At 44.7% G+C, this 22,330-nt stretch overlaps 1 protein-coding gene across 8 annotated transcripts in view; it reads right to left on the bottom strand.

The window, feature by feature from the left end:
- SERAC1 (serine active site containing 1) overlaps positions 1–22,330 on the bottom strand; it is a 2,030,253-nt gene that overhangs the window by 1,761,636 nt on the left and 246,287 nt on the right. For 7 of the 8 annotated variants that reach the window (XM_069769365.1, XM_069769370.1, XM_069769372.1 and 4 more), the window contains one exon: positions 12,979–13,015. The exons of the other annotated variant lie outside the window; for it this stretch is intronic. In XM_069769365.1, the coding sequence (XP_069625466.1) occupies positions 12,979–13,015 (37 nt within the window). The remainder of the gene's footprint in view (positions 1–12,978; positions 13,016–22,330) is intronic. 8 annotated transcript variants of the gene reach the window in all.

The raw sequence follows: 22,330 nt of genomic DNA, 5'->3' as shown, positions 1-22,330 counted from the left end.
TTTTTGATTTTTTTTTTACCATGTTCACCAAATGCTAAAACTGACCTGCCATTATGATTCTCCAGGTCATTACAAGTTTGTAAATACCAAACATGTATAGGTTGTTTTTTATTTAAATAGTGAAAAAAATCCAAAGTTTATTTTTAAAAAATTGCGTCATTTTCCGAGACCCGTAGCATTTCCACTTTTCATGAGCTGGGGCTGGTTGACTGCTTATTTTTTGCATGCTGAGCTGATGTTTTCAATTATACCATTTTGGCGTGGATACGATCTTTTGATTGCCCATTATTGCATTTTAATGCAATGTTGCAGAGATTAAAAAAAGCAATTCTGGCATTTTTACTTTTTTTCGCTATGCCATTTACTGATCGGATTAATTCTATTTATAGCTTGATAGATCAGGCGATTCTGAACGTGGTGATACCAAATATAGTTATATATTAAAATATTATATATTTTTTTTTTTATAATTGTTTTATTTTGAATGGGGTGAATGAGGGAGATATGAACTTTTAGACTTTTTTTTAAATTTTTTTAACCCCTTTCTGGCATTGGACGTACTATTCCGTCTCATGGACGGAATAGTATGTCATGGGCGATCTTCTGCGCTCCCGCTCCAGCCGCGCTCCCAGTCGGGTGTCAGCTGATTGTCACAGCTGACACCCTGCACTAAGTGCCAGGAGTGATCACGGACCGCTCCTGTCATTTTAACCCCCAGAACACTGTGATCAAGCCAGAGCCGTCAGAGGGGCTGATAGCCCCTCTGCCTTTGGAATCGGGGACACCGTAGCATGAAGTGGGGGCCCGTTCGCTGCCATGGATACTCGATGTCATCATGATGACATCCGAGTCTCCAGACCTGAGAGACTTGCTGTTATGCGCAGTGATGGCCAGGAAGTCTCTCAGGTCAGTGTGCAGTATCTGCAGCGCTGACAGCTTTGATATAGCATGCAGATCTGCATGGTATAGAAGCGATCAGCCTGCACAAAATGATTGTCTCATAGTGGGACAAAGTGTAAAAGTAGGAATAAATTTAAAAAAAAATAATAATAATTGTAAAAATATTTTCAAAAAATACAAAATAATAATAAAAAAATCAATATTTATTCCATCAATAAACAAATATTTGAATAGAAAAAAAATCTAAACAACAAAAGTACACATATTTAGCATTGCCGCGTCCGTAACAACCCAACCCAAAACTGTCCCATAGTTAACCCCTTTAGTGAACACCATTAAAAAAAGGAAAAAAAACCCAATGCTTTATCATCATACTGCCGAACAAAAACTGGAACACACGATCAAAAAGACGAATATAAATAAACATGGCACCGCTGAAAACGTCATGTTGTTCTGCAAAAAACAAGCTGCCATATAGCTCCATCACCGGAAAAATAACAAAGTTATAGTTCTCAGAATAAAGCGATGCAAAAATAATTATCTTTTATATAAAATAGTTTTTATTATATAAAAGCACCAAAACATAAAAAAATGATAGAAATGAGGTATCGCTGTCATCGTACTAACCCGAAGAACAAAACTGCTTTATCAATTTTAATGAATTGCTTGTTTTTGTTCATTCTGTCTCACAAAAATCGGAATAAAAAGCGATCAAAAAATGTCATGTGCCCGAAAATGGTACCAATAAAAATATCAACTCATTCTGCAAAAAACAAGACCTCTGTGGACCAAAATATCGAAAAATTATAGCTCTCAAAATGTTGTGATGCAAAAACTATTTTTTGCAATGAAAAGCGTCTTTTAGTGTGTGACAGCTGCTATAAATAGTAAATCAAACCCCTCTTTATCACCCCCTTAATTAGGGAAAAAAAATAAAACAAAAAAAGGATTTATTTCCATTTTCCCATTAGGGTTAGGATTCGAGCTAAAGTTAGGATTATGGTTATGGTTGGGATTAGTGTTAGGGGTGTGTTGGTCTTAGGGTTGGAGTTAGAATTGGGGGGTTTCCACTGTTTGATCTCAATTCCAGCCAATTCTGTGTTGAAAAAGTAAAACGGTGCTCCTTCCCCAAACAGTGGTTTACCCCCACATATGGGGTATCAGTGTACTTAGGACAAATTGGATAACAACTTTTGGGGTCCAATTTCTCTTGTTACCCTTGGTTAAATAAAAAATTGGGGACTAAAGCGCATGTTTGTGGAAAAAATATGATTTTTTTATTTTCATGCCCGGGCGCTATAAATTTTAGTGAAACACCTGGGGGTTCAAAGTTTTAGCCACACATCTAGATAAGTTCCATGGGGGGTGTTCTGCCCATCTTAATGTGCAGAGAGTTAATTATCATGTTATTCAAGTTGTGGCCACTGGAGGTCATCAGTTGCCTACTTTTCATGTTGTTTACCAACCTTTCCCTCCTAAGAGCAATGTCTTATGGGTTAGTTCCGCCCACATTCTTCTTGTGAAGACAAGCTTCAGTAGGCATTTTTCCTCAGATCTGCAGAGAGGCACACGTGCTCCTGTCTCGCTTACTTTCTTACCCCTGTCCTAACGGATCTCGGTACGTTTATAAAGGTTTAATGCATCTTATGTTTGTGTTAGTATTTAAGCCTTATGCAGCTCCTATAGTCAGATATAGTTAGGCAGATGTGCTTTGCAGCTTGCAGTTAGGTTAATGTGTACTCTGCATTTAGATAGATGCATTCTTGTATAGAATAGGGCAGTGCTGTTAGAATTACTGTGTAATGCACTCTGTATAATTCTTGCTGTTATGTCCCAGTTATTTATGTGATTGCACCCTGTATGTGCATATACTGAAATGCTGTTATTCTTTACAGTTTTTCACCAGTTATCCACTATGATCAGTCATCCACTATGATTATTCACTGAACATCCACTTTGTACATCAACATCATTCACTATTCGATCATCTACTATGAATACTGTCCACCATTGTTGTTCAACGTTATAGTTTTGGTTATCATCACCCTAATAAATAAGACTTAAGCATCAACACAGTCTGTTTACTGGGATGTGGATGAAGGTTTAGCCGTATGTTGGAATCCACACAGCATCCTACGTGGAGGAAGACAGAACAGTGAAAAACGAGACCGCCAGTCGCAGGCGGTGATTGTAAAGTAAGAACAGATTAGCTGCCTTCAGTGAAACTGATAGCCGGTCGCAGGCTGTAGTTGTTCAGACTGTACGGAACCGCTAACACCCACACTTCTCCGCATTCGGGTATCACAGCAGCCGCCATACAGCTGCGGGACTATACTGCAGCCCGCCAAGAGAAGCTACATCATTCCCGCCACGCGGAAGCTCACTGCACCTAGACTCAGTTTCCCGCCAAAACACTCAGCAGTACGCAGCTAAGCGCACAATGTCTCGAAACAGCACATCCTCACTCAAGACGAGGTCACGAGCAAGCTCTAACAGGTCATCATTAGCAGAGCTGGCTGCTGTCGCTCGTGCTGAAGCTGAAGCAGCCAAAGCAAGGTCCTCCTTTGCCGAGAAAGAAATGCATCTAAAGCTGAGACAACAGAGCATAAGGCAGAAAAGGTACGTTTGCAGGCAGAACAAACTGCACGCATGCAAGCCGAAACCGCACGTTTGCGGGCAGAGCATGAAGCAGAAAATGCACGTTTGCAGGCTGAAACCGCACGTTTGCGGGCAGAGCAAGAAGCAGAATGTGCGCGCCTGCAAGTGTCTCTAGAAAGAGTTATGGTAGACAAAGAGGCAGCAGCTGCAATAGCTAAGGCAGAGTACTTGGAAGCCATGAAGGATCCTGATTATGAGAGACGCAGCAACGTTCTTGGAACAGATCTAGAGCAGCAAGATCCAGCTCAGCGCGTCGCAGAGTACGTTCATCGACACTCCAGCATGGACAACACCCTCGACAGACTACAACGATCAGCCTACACCAATTATCATCGATCCAACCCCGAACTTCACTACTACAAACAAGAAGACGTCCAACACAGAGGAGTCGACCACAGCTACCGTTCCACTGAGAAGAAGGTACAGCTCCCACCTCACCTTAAAGAGACATCTTCTTCACCAGAAAGGTACTATGCAGACTGTCCGAAGCCAAGAGCGTCTCACAGGTATGGTGACGCACCACACACTAGACATGGCTATAACATACCGGCTCGTACCAACACTGATCAAGCCACCATAGACTTGGCAAAGTTCTTTGCCCGCCGAGAACTGGTAACAAAAGGACTTGTAAAGTTCACTGACAAAGCCAAAAACTACAGGTCGTGGCGAGCTTCGTTCCAGAACGCCATTCAGGGACTGGACCTTTCTAGTAGTGAGGAGTTAAGGTACCTTCACACATAACGATATTGTTAACGATATCGTTGCTATTTGTGACGTAGCAACGATATCGTTAATGAAATCGTTATGTGTGACAGCGACCAACGATCAGGCCCCTGCTGGGAGATCGTTGGTCGCTGAATAAAGTCCAGAACTTTATTTCGTCGCTGGACTCCTGCTGACATTGCTGGATCGGCGTGTGTGACACCGATCCAGCGATGTCTTCACTGGTAACCAGGGTAAACATCGGGTAACTAAGCGCAGGGCCGCGCTTAGTAACCCGATGTTTACCCTGGTTACCATGCTAAAAGTAAAAAAAAACAAAGACTAGATACTTACCTACCGCTGTCTGTCCTCCAGCGCTGTGCTCTGCACTCCTCCTGTACTGGCTGTGAGCCGGAAAGCAGAGCGGTGACGTCACCGCTCTGCTTTCCGGCTCACAGCCAGTACAGGAGGAGAGCAGAGAAGCAGAGCGCAGCGCTGGAGGACAGACAGCGGTAGGTAAGTATCTAGTGTTTGTTTTTTTTTACTTTTAGCATGGTAACCAGGGTAAACATTGGGTTACTAAGCGCGGCCCTAGTTACCCGATATTTACCCTGGTTACCGGCATCGTTGGTCGCTGGAGAGCGGTCTGTGTGACAGCTCTCCAGCGACCAAACAGCGACGCTGCAGCGATCCGGATCGTTGTCGGTATCGCTGCAGCATCGCTTAATGTGAAGGGGCCTTTAGATCTCCTGGTAAAGTGGCTTGGAACTGAATCGGTCGAGCATGCTAAAAGACTAAGAGACATTAACATAGAATACCCACACATAGGTTTACGTAAAGTGTGGGAAAGACTTGACGAATGCTATGGGTCCGTAGAAGTAATAGAGAATGCTTTATTCAAAAGAATTGATGATTTCCCTAAGATAGGGCCAAAGGGTTATCAAAGACTTAAGGCCCCTTCACATAAAGCGACGCTGCAGCGATACCGACAACGATCCGGATCGCTGCAGCGTCGCTGTTTGGTCACTGGAGAGCTGTCACACAGACCGCTCTCCAGCGACCAACGATGCCGGTAACCAGGGTAAATATCGGGTAACTAAGCGCAGGGCCGCGCTTAGTAACCCGATGTTTACCCTGGTTACCATGCTAAAAGTAAAAAAAAAACAAACACTAGATACTTACCTACCGCTGTCTGTCCTCCAGCGCTGCGCTCTGCTTCTCTGCTCTCCTCCTGTACTGGCTGTGAGCCGGAAAGCAGAGCGGTGACGTCACCGCTCTGCTTTCCGGCTCACAGCCAGTACAGGAGGAGTGCAGAGCACAGCGCTGGAGGACAGACAGCGGTAGGTAAGTATCTAGTCTTTGTTTTTTTTTACTTTTAGCATGGTAACCAGGGTAAACATCTGGTTACTAAGCGCGGCCCTGCGCTTAGTTACCCGATGTTTACCCTGGTTACCAGTGAAGACATCGCTGGATCGGTGTCACACACGCCGATCCAGCGATGTCAGCAGGAGTCCAGCGACAAAATAAAGTTCTGGACTTTATTCAGCGACCAACGATCTCCCAGCAGGGGCCTGATCGTTGGTCGCTGTCACACATAACGATTTCATTAACGATATCGTTGCTACGTCACAAATAGCAACGATATCGTTAACAATATCGTTATGTGTGAAGGTACCTTTAGAGAATTGAATGATTTATTGATAGAGTTACAGGTCGCCCAGAAGGAAGGTCACTTGGCTGGATTGGCATTCTTAGACACTGCTAGGGGTGTCAATCCAATAGTACAAAAACTTCCTTACAATCTTCAAGAAAGGTGGATTATACATGGTTCACAGTATAAACAAATTCATAACGTACCATTCCCTCCTTTTACTGTATTTGTTGAGTTTGTCACCCAGCAAGCCAAGATCAGAAATGACCCTAGTTTTGATTTCACTCTGTCATGTTCCACTACCCCTGGTGTCAAACCCAGTAAGACACCCGTGGCAGTCCATAAAACTGATATTGATTCCACAGGTCCTCCACACAAGACAACTAAGCCCCCTACGGAAGAGAGCAAACCTCAGGATGTCAGTAAGCAGTGTCCTCTACACAGGAAACCACATCCTCTACTAAAGTGCAGAGCCTTCAGGGAGAAGACTTTAGAGGATCGCAAAGGTTTCCTCAAGGAAAACAACATCTGCTTCAAATGCTGTGCTACGACCTCTCACTTCGCCAGGAACTGTGGAGATAGCGTGAAATGTGCAGAATGCAGCAGCACGGATCACAATACAGCCTTGCATCCTGGACCACCTCCAGGAGTGTTGTCACAAGCAGAGGAGCACGATGAGAAACAGAAGAACACCGACGAAGACACCCCTGCGGTCACCTCTCAATGTACGGAGATCTGTAAGGGACTCAAGGGAGGAAGATCCTGCTCAAAAATCTGCCTTGTCCAAGTCTATCCAACAGGCCACAGAGACAAAGCGCTCAAGATATATGCAATCCTAGATGACCAAAGTAATAGGTCTTTAGCCAGGTCCATCTTCTTTGACAACTTCAGCATTGTAGGCCCCGGTTCTCCCTACTCCCTTAGGACATGTTCAGGTACCGTCGAGACGGCGGGGAGGAAAGCAACCGGATACAAAGTGGAGTCCATGGATGGCCAGACCTGTCTGTCACTACCGACCATCCTGGAGTGCAACCAGATTCCTGACAACAGGTCTGAAATACCTTCACCAGAGGTGGCAACGTATCACCCCCACCTGAAGCGTATAGCCCACCTGATACCTAAGTTGGAACCAGAAGCGCCAATAGCTTTACTTCTGGGAAGAGATATACTAAGAGTCCACAAGACTAGAGAATATATCAACGGCTCACTGAATGCTCCATACGCGCAGAGGCAAGACCTTGGATGGGTCATTGTAGGAGATGTCTGTCTAGGAGGAGCACACAAGCCGGTCTCAGTCAACAGTATGCTTACCAGCACACTAGAAAATGGGCGTCCATCTCTCTTCCAGCCGTGTCACAATAGTCTGCTGGTAAAGGAACTACCGAGCAGCACTCCCCTACCTTGCCCTTTCTCAGTTCCTATCAACGAAGACCACGCCTGTGAAGGTGAACAAGACCACATAGGATGTACAGTCTTCCACAGGACGAAGGAAGACAACAAGGTAGCGATGTCTATAGAAGACAAGATATTCCTGGACATCATGGACGAACAAATAGTCAAGGATACGGCGAATAGTTGGGTCGCACCTCTACCATTTCGACCTCAGAGGAGACGCCTACCCAACAACAAGGAATTGGTCTACAGCAGATTCATCTCCCTAAGACACAAGCTTCAGAAGTCACCTGAGACGAAGGAACATTTCTTTACTTTCATGGGAAAGATATTCCAGAACAACCACGCAGAGATTGCACCTGCACTTCGACACGGAGAGGAGTGTTGGTACCTGCCCATCTTCGAAGTGTACCATCCTAAGAAGCCAGGTCAAATTAGAGTGGTATTCGACTCAAGTGCCAAATGCGAAGACGTGTCATTGAATGATGTCTTACTGTCGGGCCCAGACCTCAACAACAGATTTCTGGAAGTATTACTCTGTTTCCGTAGAGATTCAGTGGCATTTATGGCCGACATACAACAGATGTTCCACTGTTTTCTCGTCAAAGAGGAACACAGAAACTACCTGAGGTTCTTCTGGTACCGTGACAACGACCCGGACGAAGACATCGCAGAGTACCGGCTGCGGGTACATATCTTTGGGAACAGTCCTTCCCCAGCGGTCGCAATCTATGGCCTCCGACATTCTGCCAAAAAGGGTGAAGTTGAGTATGGCTCGGACGTCAGGTCCTTTGTGGAAAAGGATTTTTACGTGGATGACTGTTTGAAGTCCACACCGACAAGTGAGGCCGCAATCAGTCTACTAAAGAGGACTCGTGACATGCTCGCTCAGTCTAACCTAAGGTTACACAAGATTTCTTCCAACAGCCGAGAGTTGATGGAAGCCTTTCCCTCTGAAGACTATTCCAGCGATCTAAAGGATTTAGACCTCAGCATCGACCCCCTTCCTATGCAGCGGAGCCTTGGATTGCTGTGGGACCTGAAGACAGATACCTTCACCTTTCAGATCAGCAAGGATGAGAAACCCTTCACGCGCAGAGGAGTTCTTTCCTTCGTGAATAGTTTATACGACCCCTTGGGGTTCGTAGCTCCAGTAACCATCCAAGAAAAGCTGATGCTCAGGGACTTCACCCAATACACTACTGATTGGGATGATCCACTTCCAGCAGGAAAGACTGATCTGTGGGCAGAGTGGAGGAAGTCTCTTGAAGCCCTGACCAACCTTCGTGTGAAACGACCGTATGCTCCTGTGCCATCCACAGAGGTCAAAACGCAAACACTTTGTATTTTCTGTGATGCATCAGTCAAAGCGATTGCAGCAGTAGCATACCTCAAATCCACAGACGTAAGCGGACAATGCCATATCGGGTTCGTTATGAGCCGGACGAAATTGGCGCCACTTCGTGAACACACGATACCCAGACTGGAACTCTGTGCTGCTGTCCTCGCAGTTGAGTTGGCCGAGCTGGTCTCGGATGCGATGGGCCTGAAGATCGGGGATGCAGAGTTCTACACCGATAGCAAGGTGGTACTGGGGTACATCTGTAACGAGACACGACGCTTTTATGTCTACGTCAGCAACCGGGTACTTCGGGTAAGAAGATCCACCGACCCTAATCAGTGGCAGTACGTACCTACTCACCACAATCCTGCGGACCATGCGACTAGATCCGTTGCACCCAGTCATCTGAAGGACACTTCATGGTTCACAGGTCCTACCTCTTTGTACCGTTCGATGTCCCACATCAGCAGGCCTGAAACTTTCGAACTAGTGGGTCCAGACACAGATGAAGAGATCCGACCTCAAGTGTCTGCTCTACATACAGAGATTTCAAGCTGCCACCTCGAATTTCACCGGTTCAGCAGGTTCTCCACATGGAAGTCACTTGTTCGAGCTATAGCTTGTCTATTTCATGTAACCCAGTCCTACAAGACAGCACTTTCTAGTGATTCTGGAGATCCATCCATCCTTACTCCTGCAATGTTACTCACACAGAAAACCTGTGTCCCGAAAGCTCCACTCGGAGAATTCAATGACAAAGACCTCTACAGACGACAATGGAGGCAAGTACAAAGCGTGTCCAACGTCTTCTGGAATAGATGGAGGAAACAGTATCTCTCCACTCTGCAAAGCAGGACAAAGTGGCAGAAAGACCGCCCAAACATTCAATCTGGCGATGTTGTACTCGTCAAAGACAGTCAGTCACATCGGAACAAGTGGCCACTCGGCCTAGTCATTAAGACCCTGCCCAGTAAAGATGGGAAAGTGCGGAAAGTAGAGGTCAGAGTGTGCAAGCTTAGAGAAAACAAACTGTTCCTCAGACCCGTTACCGAGCTTGTATTATTATTTTCTCCAAAAGAACCTAATTGTGGCATCTGTTGACGCCAAGCGGGGAGTGTTCTGCCCATCTTAATGTGCAGAGAGTTAATTATCATGTTATTCAAGTTGTGGCCACTGGAGGTCATCAGTTGCCTACTTTTCATGTTGTTTACCAACCTTTCCCTCCTAAGAGCAATGTCTTATGGGTTAGTTCCGCCCACATTCTTCTTGTGAAGACAAGCTTCAGTAGCCATTTTTCCTCAGATCTGCAGAGAGGCACACGTGCTCCTGTCTCGCTTACTTTCTTACCCCTGTCCTAACGGATCTCGGTACGTTTATAAAGGTTTAATGCATCTTATGTTTGTGTTAGTATTTAAGCCTTATGCAGCTCCTATAGTCAGATATAGTTAGGCAGATGTGCGTTGCAGCTTGCAGTTAGGTTAATCTGTACTCTGCATTTAGATAGATGCATTCTTGTATAGAATAGGGCAGTGCTGTTAGAATTACTGTGTAATGCACTCTGTATAATTCTTGCTGTTATGTCCCAGTTATTTATGTGATTGCACCCTGTATGTGCATATACTGAAATGCTGTTATTCTTTACAGCTTTTCACCAGTCATCCACTATGATCAGTCATCCACTATGATTATTCACTGAACATCCACTTTGTACATCAACATCATTCACTATTCGATCATCTACTATGAATACTGTCCACCATTGTTGTTCAACGTTATAGTTTTGGTTATCATCACCCTAATAAATAAGACTTAAGCATCAACACAGTCTGTTTACTGGGATGTGGATGAAGGTTTAGCCGTATGTTGGAATCCACACAGCATCCTACGTGGAGGAAGACAGAACAGGGGGTGTAGTAGACATGTAGGAAATGTTACTTATTAAATATTTTGTGTGACATATTGTTAGTGCTGGCAGAACGCACCAAATAATATAAAGGAAGCTATAAGGTGTGTTCGCAGCCTGGGGTCCACCATGCAGAGATATTACCTGCTGCTCGGTAATGGCGGACTGTATATGGCGGTATAATAGAAACACACAAGGGTTATCTTCACCCGGTTTGTAAGGAGATGGACCCTGTTGCATCCCCAAGCTGCAATACCGCAGAATGAACGCTAGCGTTCAGTCACAGGACTCTGCTCCAAAGACACAGGGTTAGAGTCTCTCTAGACCCGCTAGCGCTCGGCACCGCATCTGTGGTGCCGGAGAGAGCTAAATAATAATAGATTTAGCGCACAGAGTGTGCGCAGTGCTGCTCCGGCGGACCCCACTAACTGCCCTAACTAGGGACTGGAAAGCACACTAGCTGAGCACGGCATCGCACTGGCGAACGCTGCTAAATTAACGCTGTAGGATCGTGCCTCGTGCTGGATGGCACTTAACTGGCGCTAGACAGCTCCAAACACCCAACCACATACAACAACGCTAGGGAAGGGGATGATTAGGAGCTTTCACTAGATAACATACACACATCCACACACACACACAATTTTAGTGTATACTAGCACTTGGCCATGCGAACCTTTTATAGTTGCAGCCTTCCGGCACCTAGCCAGTGGTCCAATCACAGCCGCTTGAGGACCTGGGCATGTGACCCCCGACTTCCAATGAGAGATCATCCCATGGGCATGCTCAGTAGGCAATAGGCAGGACTTAGTCCCAGGAATGTCTGCTCGCTGCTGACTAATGCCGGTTACAATAGCTGGACCGGGTACAACAGCAGTAACCAGACGCACAGCATCAGCTTGAGCAAAACGCTTGGACAGACGTCTCTGCTGAGCAGACTCCTATGTGTCTGGGGAAAAATGGAAGACCGCAGAGGACATGGTTCGAGAGTCCCCCTGTGCGGCAGCGGGAACTCGACACTTAACACATATCTGTGTGATTTAAGGGCCTGAAAATTCAAAGTTGGAAAATTGCGAAATGATCAAAATGTTCTCCAAATCTCCAATATTTTCACAAATAAATGCAAGTCATAGCAAAGAAATTTTGCCACTATCATAAAGTACAATATGCCATGAGAAAACAATGACAGAATCACTGGGATCCGTTGAAGCGTTCCAGAGTTATAAAGGTACAGTGGTCGGAATTCTAAAAATTGGCCTGGTCATTAACATGCAAACCACCCTTGGGGTTAAAGGGGTTAATATTTTTAAAAACTTTTTTTTTACTTTTTGCATGCTTCAATAGTCTCCATGGGAGACTAGAAGCTGCGATAACCAAATTGTGCTCTGCTACACACAGATAGCCTATATGTAGCAGAAATGCTCACTTGCTATGAGCGCTGACCACCAGGCGGCACTCATAGAAATCTGGCAATGACAACCATAGAGGTCTGCTGGAGACCTCTGGCTGTCATGCCGACCCATCGGTGACCTGCGATCAATGTGACGGGGTCACTGATGGGTGGGCTTAGTGACTCACTTCCGGCGCGATCACATTAAGGGTATGTGCACACGTTGCGGATTCTCTGCGGATCCGCAGCGTTTTTTGCAGTGCAGAAACGCTGCAGATCAGCAATTGATTTACAGTACAATGTAAATCAATGAGAAAAAAAATGCTGTGCACACTTTGCGGAAAATCCGCTGCAGAAACGCTGCGGTTTAAAAGAAGTAGCATGTCACTTCTTTTTTGTGAATCTGCAGCGTTTTTGTACCCATTTCATTATAGAAAACCGCAGGGGTAAAAAGCAAAGAAAATGCGCAAGAAAATGCGCAGCAAAAATGCACAAAAACCGCTGCGGAACCGCACAAAAAACACGACAAATCCGCAGGTGCGTTTTCTGCCAGGAGAGGCAGAATCTGCACCAGAAATTCCTAAGCCTAATCCGCAACGTGTGCACATAGCTTAAATGCCTCTGTCAGAGATTGACAGAGCCCACAACAAGGGGAGGGACACGACGTTCGCAGTACTAGTACGGCATATGTCATGAAGCCTTTTTCTACAGTGTTTTTCTTTTATGACCCTGTAGAATGATGGTTGCATACAATATCATTTTGTACACACACACACGTATTTTATATCCAATAAAGGTAGTGCCAATCTGATAGGTCATATTATTATGATGCTGGTTAGTTTACCTTTTTGAGGAATATAACATGTAAAAAATAAAGTTTTAAGATAAAAACCTGACATAGTACTGAATAGATTATAATAAAATGTGCTGCAAAACCAGTGTTACATTGGTGACAGTAATATGTTTTATAGTTTTCCCCCCTTTTAGAGCCATAAAATATTTTTAGATACTTGCCATTTCATCTTGAAACAGGTACTTACCCTAAAAGGAGTGATCCAGTAATTCTGGCAATGTTTCCTAAAGAAAAATAAGAGCAAATGGCACATTATGATTGTAATAACATATACCACTTTCTTCAGACTACAGGACACATTGTACAAGGGTTGGACTGGGACTGAAGTTACACCCAGAGAACAGGGGAGTAGTAGTGTACCGTAATACACCAACCAGACTAGCAAGGTAATACGAACAGGAATAATGAAAAATACCAAACATACAAATATACTCACACAGAAAACAAAGGAATGCAACAGGGAGTGTAGGATGGGGTTAAACTAAAGTAGGATAAGAAAGGGAATTATCACACACTCAAAACAGATAAATGCACCAAATGACTTCTCCAATAATACCCACCATCAACCTCCAGCCATACAGCAAAAGCTAAAGGTACCTTCACACTGAACAACTTCACAACGATATCGCTAGCGATCCGTGACGTTGCAGCGTCCTCGCTAGCGATATCGTTGTGTTTGACACGCAGCAGCGATCAGGATCCTGCTGTGATGTCGTTGGTCGCTGCAGAAAGTCCAGAACTTTATTTCGTCGCTGGACTCCCTGCAGACATCACTGAATCGGCGTGTGTGGCACTGATTCAGCGATGTCTTCGCTGGTAACCAGGGTAAACATCGGGTTACTAAGCGCAGGGCCGCGCTTAGTAACTCGATGTTTACCCTGGTTACCAGCGTAAAAGTAAAAAAAAAAAAAAACACTACATACTTACCTACAGCTGTCTGTCCCCGGCGCTCTGCTTCCTGCACTGGCTGTGAGCGCCGGTCAGCCGGAAAGCAGAGCGGTGACGTCACCGCTCTGCTTTCCGGCCGCTGTGCTCACAGCCAGTGCAGGAGGAGTGCAGAGAAGCACAGCGCCGAGGGACAGACAGCTGAAGGTAAGTATGTAGCGTTTGTTTTTTTTTTACTTTTACGATGGTAACCAGGGTAAACATCGGGTTACTAAGCGCGGCCCTGCGCTTAATAACCCGATGTTTACCCTGGTTACCGGGGACCTCGGGATCGTTGGTCGCTGGAGAGCTGTCTGTGTGACAGCTCTCCAGCGACCAAACAGCGACGCTGCAGCGATCCGGATCGTTGTCGGTATCGCTGCAGCGTCGCTTAGTGTGAAGGTACCTTAACTCTGACAATGCATGCTAGCCAGGGACTAGATTATATAGGAGACGAGAGTGGCTAACAATGCACAGCTGAGCCTTAACACAGGAAAGCTTCCAGGAGCTCTCAGTTGAGTAGATCAATCTCTGATAAAAGAAACTTACACTGTTTAATATGAAGGTGAAGTGCTTCTAAACAGTGCAGGAGTAGGAGAAATCAGAGGCTGTGGCCTTCTGGCTTTCTGTCCAAAGAAAAAAAATGATACCGGCCCTTTAAAAGACGATAACAAGATAATCGTCAATGATTGTCTGTTCCAGTGATCTTTCATCAAGGCAAAAATCAAACTTCGCCAACTTCTACCATGTACTGTATGAGCGGTCATGTGGGGCCGCCGATTACAATCATGAATATGCGGCTCCACCTCCCAAAGGGGTGGAGCCACATATTCATTACTGTAAATGAGCGGCCCCACGTGACCGCTCATACAGTACATGGTGCGGCCAGGACAGGACGCTGCGAGGGATCCGGAAGCTAGGTGAGTATTTTAATCACAGCGGGGGGGGGGGCGCACAGGGGGTGGGAGAGGGCTGATGACCTGGATCTGCATTTTACACACTAATATTCATATCTTCTCTACAGCAAACGCTGCCGCAGGGAAGATATGAATGGGGCGTCAGCACGATGCCGGGGACAGCGCTAAACTTTAGCGCTGTCTCCGGCACGGTGCGTGTGGTACCCAGTGGGCACACGGGCGGCACATATGTGCCGAACGTGTGCCACACTGATGTGCCACAGAAACGCACCGGCACACGGACACGGATAAGTCCGGTACCGATTTTTCCGGCACCGGAATTTTCTGGACGTGTGAAACTGGCCTAACAGTGTTATACTGAAGCTACAGAAGCAAGGACTGGGTGAAACTACATGGAGATGTGTAAAGAAATGGCTAAATGACAGGAAACAAAGTCATAAATGGTACGTTGTCTAAATATGCAAATGAGCTTTGATGTAGATAAATGTAGAGTAATGCATCTAGGAAGTAATCCTTTCAGAGCACCTGTGCAGGAGCGCCAATGCCAGGGAGCGATGAAGAATCAGGAGGGTGGCATCGCAAGAAGATGGGAGGCGCCAGACCCGGACCTGCGACACCCATCGGACCGGACCGCCCCCCGGGTGAGTATAATATAACTTATTTTTCTTCACTTGTGGGTCGGACCGGGGGCTTATCTACAACACTATAGGAAGCTGTAGATAAGCCCTGAAGCATCTTATAGTGGCAAAATCTGCTGACAGGTTCCCATTAACAATGTATAGGCAGAAGATGAACTTGTGAGCTAGCCAGCTATGGTCTGAACATTACATGGAACAATAAACTACTTTAAACTTGAAATAGTTTTAGGAGGTATCAGCATTAAATTACTTTTTTAATAACTGTAATTTTTATTAAACTTTATAAAATGTTACAATCAGAAATGAGACAAAACAATCACAATTTGGCTTACAAATTAGAGGGTCCGAAATAATAGAGTACAATTAGAATGAACTCTTGGAAGATGTTTCCCCAAGTGGCATCAAAACATATTGTGAAATAGAGCAGAAAAAGACAAAGTCCAACAACAGTTCTAAATGACGCCAAGTTAAGATGACTCCATCCCCATATTCAGATTACAATTTTCATAAAGCCACAATACTAAATAAGATGAGACATACACACAGGGAAGGCAAGAGAAGAAGAAACCTGTTCAAAAACCAACATGCTCCTAACTGTTATTTTGGGCCCTAAAATAATCCCGGGGAACACAGAGAGTCTCAAATCTGTCTAAACTCGCATTCAAAAAAGCTGTCATGTGCTCCATCCTGCGGATGTCGGCTATTCTATCCAAAACCTTCTGATAAGAGGGAGGATTAGTCTGTCTCCAATGAAGGGCAATCAAACAACTAGCTGCCGTCAACAGACGTAACAGCATCTGGTCGAATTCTTCCCCATCCCTCTAGGGGAAACATTTAGTAGGTATATAGCAGGGTCCAGCTCAACCTCCACATATTGAACCTTTTGGATTAAGGTTTTCACCTTTTCCCAAAATCCAGCCAGCCCAGGGCAAGACCAGAAAATGTGGAACTGAGAACCGGTGCTGAGCAACAACGCCAGCAAATATTTGGGAGTTGATGGTTCCTGTCTATGAAGGAGCTCTGGAGTGTGATACCAAAACATCAAAATTTTATATTGGTTTTCCTTATAAATGGTGCAGATAGATGATTTGGATGCCTTTTCCCATATATTCTGCCAGCATTGGGGAATTGGGGAGACAACATCCTTCATAGAAGAGACTTCCATCTAACCATGCACGGATGTTTAAGGGTGAAGGGGGGGGGGGGCAGTCCGAGGAGAACCCAAGATCCTGTAAATATCTGATATTAACCCTTTAGTTGACGTGCCATTCTTACAAAGCCTCTCAAATTTCGTTGGTTGAGAAACCTTCATTGAGCCATAAAGTGAAGACGCCAGGTGCTTAATCTGCATGAACTGGAAGAACTCTCTATTCGTTATAGCAAATTTAGATTTTAATTCATCAAACTAGAGAACTTCCAATGTGTTTCCATCCACCAAATCTGAAAATTTAAATAATCCTGCCGAAAACCACGGGTGGACAATTGTCAGTTCCAAGCATTAAATATTTTAAGACTTGTTGAAAAAAAACAAACGGAAACACCATAGGAAAGGAAATTATTAAAATAAAGGTATAGGTGTACAATAAAATACTGTCAAGATTCAACTAAAGATAGGATAGATGGAGAAGATAGCGTATATATAGCTTATGGAACAGTGTTAACTCCTTAGTAACAGAGCTAATTTCCACCTTAATGACCAAGCCAAATTTTTAAAAGCTGACCACTGAATGTTTTTCGTGACATATTGTACTTCACGTTAGTGGTAAATTTTAGTTGATATGACTTGCGTATATTTCTGAAAATATAAAAAATGTTACAATTATATGGCATGCAATCGTCAAGTGTGTTTTTTGGCTCTGTAAGAGCTGCAAAACATGCGGCGCGGAGACGCATGCATGTCACTCAACCACCCTTGACACTTGGTGCATTGGAGCACCCCAGTCCAAACTCAAGTAGCGAGCACTTGCACTCAACACTAGTTGTCATATTGTCATTATTTTTTTTTACATTTTAAATAACCCTAATCCCAACCGTAACCCTCAACGCTTCCAGACTCGGGAGGGATGGAGCGCTATTTGCCTCCTGGAGCTATGATTTTCCTAGGATAGTTTGCGAGCTCCATATACAGAGCCCCTAAGTGCTAGGAGAGCAAAATCCCCCTTCAAGTGACCCCATTTTGGAAATTACATTCCTTTGGTAATTTATCTATAGGTGTAGTGATGATTTTGATTCCATGGGTGTTTCCAGAAACAAGCAGCAGTGGATGTTGCTGAGTGAAAATTGCAAACTGCCATTGTAGTGACCAATATGTTGTAGTGACCAGTATATTATGCCCAGCTCATGCTTCTTGAGACACGCACCCGTAAATTAGGAGGGCTCTCATTGCAACAGAAATAAAGGTGCCTTCACACATAACGATTTCGTTAACGATATCGTTGCTTTTTGTGACGTAGCAATGATATCGTTAACGAAATCGTTATGCGTGACAGCGACCAACGATCAGGCCCCTGCTGGGAGATCGTTGGTCGCTGGGAATGATCAGGACCTTTTTTTTGGTCGCTGATCACCCGCTGTCATCGCTGGATCGGCGTGTGTGACGCCAATCCAGCGATGTGATCACTGGTAACCAGGGTAAATATCGGGTTACTAAGCGCAGGGCACCGGAATGTAAGTATGTACTGTTTTTTTTTTTTTACTTTTACAATGGTAACCAGGGTAAACATCGGGTTACTAAGCGCAGCCCTGCGCTTAGTAACTCGATGTTTACTCTGGTTACCCGGGGACCTCGGCATCATTGGTCGCTGGAGAGCTGTCTGTGTGACAGCTCTCCAGCGACCACACAACGACCTAAACAGCGACGCTGCAGCGATCGGGATCGTTGTCTATATTGCTGCAGCTTCGCTAAATGTGACGGTACCTTAACAGAAACAGCCAAATAGTTGAACGCTAAATGTGGTTTAGGCATACTGAGATTTGGGGTGCAGAATTTGCTGGATTTCTTTTGGGGGACGAGGAGCCGTAGCACTTTTCAATAACCTTTGCTCTAACAGTAAAATGAAAACCTCCTATATTTCCATTGACAGATGATGGGCCTGAGTGACGACTTGCGTTTTTTGGGGACCTTAAAGCTTTTATTGAGAACATTTCATATAACATTTGGGATCACTTTTATCCTGCACTCTACGCTGAGCACTTTCTTTGGGGGTTTCCATCCAAATGCTCGAGTGATATAATTCAGATGATACCGCGAAGGATCCATTCACTAGAATCAGGCAGCAGAGTTAGTTACTCTGGACTCAGTTTCGCTTAAGTTCAGCAGTGTCCATCTTTTCAGAAGTGCTCAAAACTGTGACTGACTGCACATTTATGCACGCCTAAAAAGATGGATACTGCCGGATCATAGGACAGATGGCATCCACAGTGCATCCATCTGTCTCATTATAAGGAATCTTCTGTCGGGGGTCTGAATCATGTATGTCATAGACTTACACGGAAACCCCAGGGTAAGGCTAGTTTCACACTAGCATTTTGAGGAGCTGCGGAGGGCTGCGGACTTCCTCCGTGAAGCCCCGCCCTCGGCTGCTAGCTCCACCTACTTCTGCATGCGGCCTGCGTACCTATCTTTAACATTAGGTACGCAGGTTGTGCCGCTGTATGCGGATGCTTCTGCATGCGTAGTTTTGACGATGCGGAGAAAAAAAATTGTTACAAGCTGCATTCTACGCTGGTCGCTGCATCGTCAAAACGACAGCGGCACGACCTACATACCTTATGTTAAAGATAGGTACGCAGGCCGCATGCAGAAGTAGGCGGAGCCAGCGGTGGAGGTGTGGCCGAGGGTGGGGCTTCATGGAGGAAGTCCGCAGCCCTCCGCAGCTCCTCAAAACGCTAGTGTGAAACTAGCCTAAGTAAGAAAAGCTTTGGCAGAAGCCCTTTCCGTGCTCGGACTGATTAAAACTCATGGAGATCATTCAAGAAGGGTGAGCTGAAATTTTGTGTGTGTTTTTTTAAACTAGCCTAAGTGCTCAGCGAAGAGCACAGGATAGATAAATTTGAGCCGAGCCTTACTGCGATCTTTGGGAGGCAGAATAAAAAAAAATTCAACAGCAGGTGAAGAATTCATTTTTTTTTTTCAAATTTTATGTCATTCCTCATGCGGTGTAAGTTATTAGAGGACTTGATTCTTTGGGTCGGTGCGATTACAAGGATACCAGATTTCTAACGTCTTTTTACGTTTGGTTGCTGTCACACACTAAAAGACATTTTTTTTAAGCAAAAACTAGTTTTTGCATCTCTAAGCTAGATAGCTATAATGTTTCCAAATTTCTGCTGATAGAGTCATGTGATGGCTTGATTATTGCTAGACAAGATGACGGGGTTTTTTCTTGTATCATTTTCGGACACATTACATATTTTTATCGCCTTCTATTCCGATTTTTGGAAGACAGAATGAACAAAAAAGCAGCAATTCAGGAATAGTTTTTTTGGCTTTTTTTTATGCCGTTACGCATGTGGTAGAATTTATAAAGCGGGTTTATGCTTCGTATCCATATGATTACAGCGATACCATATTTATATTTTTTGTATTTTGGCGCTTTTTGCGATAAAAATTATTTTATAGAAAAAAGAAATATTTTTGCATCACTTTTCTCCTGATAGAGCTGAATGGAGTCTTGTATTTCACGGGACAAGATGACATTTTCAGCCATACCATTTTTTTAATTCCTCTTTTTCATCACTTTTTATTTCGCTTTTGGTTAGGTGATAAAAACTTATGAAAATGCATATTTTTTTGCCACGCTTTTTATTTAATCTTTTTACGCTTTTCACTGAAGGGGTAAACTGTTGGGGCAGTTTTATAGGTCGGGTCATTGCGGACATGGCGATACTAAATATGTGTACTTTTTTGTTTCACAAAAAGTATTTACCGTATATACTCGAGTATAAGCCAACCCGAGTATAAGCCGACCCCCCTAGTTTTGCCACAAAAAACTGGGAAAACTTAACGACTCGAGTATAAGCCTAGGGTGGGAAATGCAGCAGCTACCGGTAAATGTCAAAAGTAAAAATAGATACCAATAAAAGTAAAATTAATTGATACATCAGTAGGTTAATTGTTTTTGAATATCCATATTGAATCAGCAGCCCCATATAATGCTCCATAAAGTTTATGATGGCCCCATAAGATACTCCATATTAAAATATGCCCCATATAATCCTGCATAAAGGTTAATAATGGCCCCATAAGATGCTCCATAGACACATTTGCCCAATATAATGCTGCACAAATGCTGATTAGGGCCCCATAAGATGCTCCATAAAGATATTTTCCCCATATAGTGCTGCACAAACCTTGATTATGGCCCCATAAGATGCTCATACAGACACTTGTCCCATATACCGTAATGCTCCACAAACGTTAATTATGGTCCCATCCAGACACTTGCCCCATATAGCGCTGCACAAACATTATGGCCCCATACAGACACATTTGCCCCATATAGTGCTGCACAAACGTTATAGCCCCACAAGATGCTCTATACAAACACTTGCCCCATTTACTGTTGTTGCGATAAAAAAAAATCACATACTCACCTCTCCGTCGCTCAGGCCCCCGGCACTTTGAATATTCACCTGACTTTGTTCTGGCGCCGCTCCATCTTCAGCGTCTTCTGCACTGACGTTCAGGCAGAGGGCGCGCACTAACCACGTCACCGTGCCCTCTGACCTGAGCATCACTGCTGAAGACGGAGCGGCGCCGGAATGAGGAGCAGGTGAATATCGCGCAGCGCTGCGCTCCCCCTCCCTGTTATACTCACCTGCTCCTGGCGCTGTGCAGTCCCTGCTTCCCCGGCGCTGCAGCTTCATCCTGTACTGAGCGGTCACCGTTACCTCTCATTTACAGTAATGAATATGCGGCTCCGCCTCCCATAGAGGTGGAGCCGCATATTCATTACTGTAATGAGTGGTACCATGTGACCGCTCAGTACAGGAAGAAGCTGGGGTGCCAGGGAGCCGGGGACCTGCAGGGACCACGCTAGGAGCAGGTGAGTATATATAGACAGCCCCGCTCACCCTCCCCTACCAACCCCTGGGTATGACTCAAGTATAAGCCGAGAGGGGGACTTTCAGCCCCAAATAATGGGCTGAAAATCTCGGCTTATACTTGAGTAAATACGATAATTATGGGTGCTATATACAGTGGGTACGGAAAGTATTCAGACCTCTTAAATTTTTCACTCTTTGTTTCATTGCAGCCCTTTGGTAAATTCAAAAAAGTAAATTTTTTTCTCATTAATGTACACTCTGCACCCCATGTTGACTGAAAGAAAAGAGAAATGTAATTTTTGCAAATAAATTAAAAAAGAAAAACAAATATCACTTGGTAGTAAGTATTCAGACCCTGTACTCAGTATTGAGTAGAAGCACGCTTTTGAGCTAGTACAGCATGAGTCTTCTTAGGAATGACGCAACAAGTTTTTCACGCCTGGAGTTGAGGATCCTCTGCCATTCTTCCTTGCAGATCCTCTCCAGTTCCGTCAGTTTGGATGGTGAACGTTGGTGGACAGCCATTTTCAGGTCTCTCCAAAGATGCTCAATTGGGTTTAGGTCAGGGCTCTGGCTGGACCAGTCAAGAATGGTCACAGAGTTGTTCTGAAGCCACTCCTTTGTTATTTTAGCTGTGTGCTTAGGGTCATTGTCTTGTTGGAAGGTGAACCTTCGGCCAAGTCTGAGGTCCAGAGCACTCTGGAAGAGGTTTTCATCCAGGATATCCTTGTACTTGGCCGAATTTATGTTTCCTTCAATGACAACCAGTCGTCCTGTCCCTGCAGCTGAAAAACACCAAATAGCATGATGCTGCCACCACCACGTTTCACTGTTGGGATTGTATTGGGCAGTTGCTGAGCAGTACCTGGTTTTCTCCACACATAGCGCTTACAATTATCACCAAAAAGGTCTGTCTTTGTCTCATCAGACCAGAGAATCTTATTTCTCAAAGTCTAGGAGTCCATCATTTGTTTTTAGCAAACTATGCGGGCTTTCATATGTCTTGCACTGA

This window comes from Ranitomeya imitator, chromosome 5, assembly GCF_032444005.1.
Source record: "Ranitomeya imitator isolate aRanImi1 chromosome 5, aRanImi1.pri, whole genome shotgun sequence".
Taxonomy (NCBI): Eukaryota; Metazoa; Chordata; class Amphibia; order Anura; family Dendrobatidae; genus Ranitomeya; species Ranitomeya imitator.
Note: the sequence above shows the minus strand (reverse complement) of the source record. Positions and strands in the feature narration are given on the sequence as shown.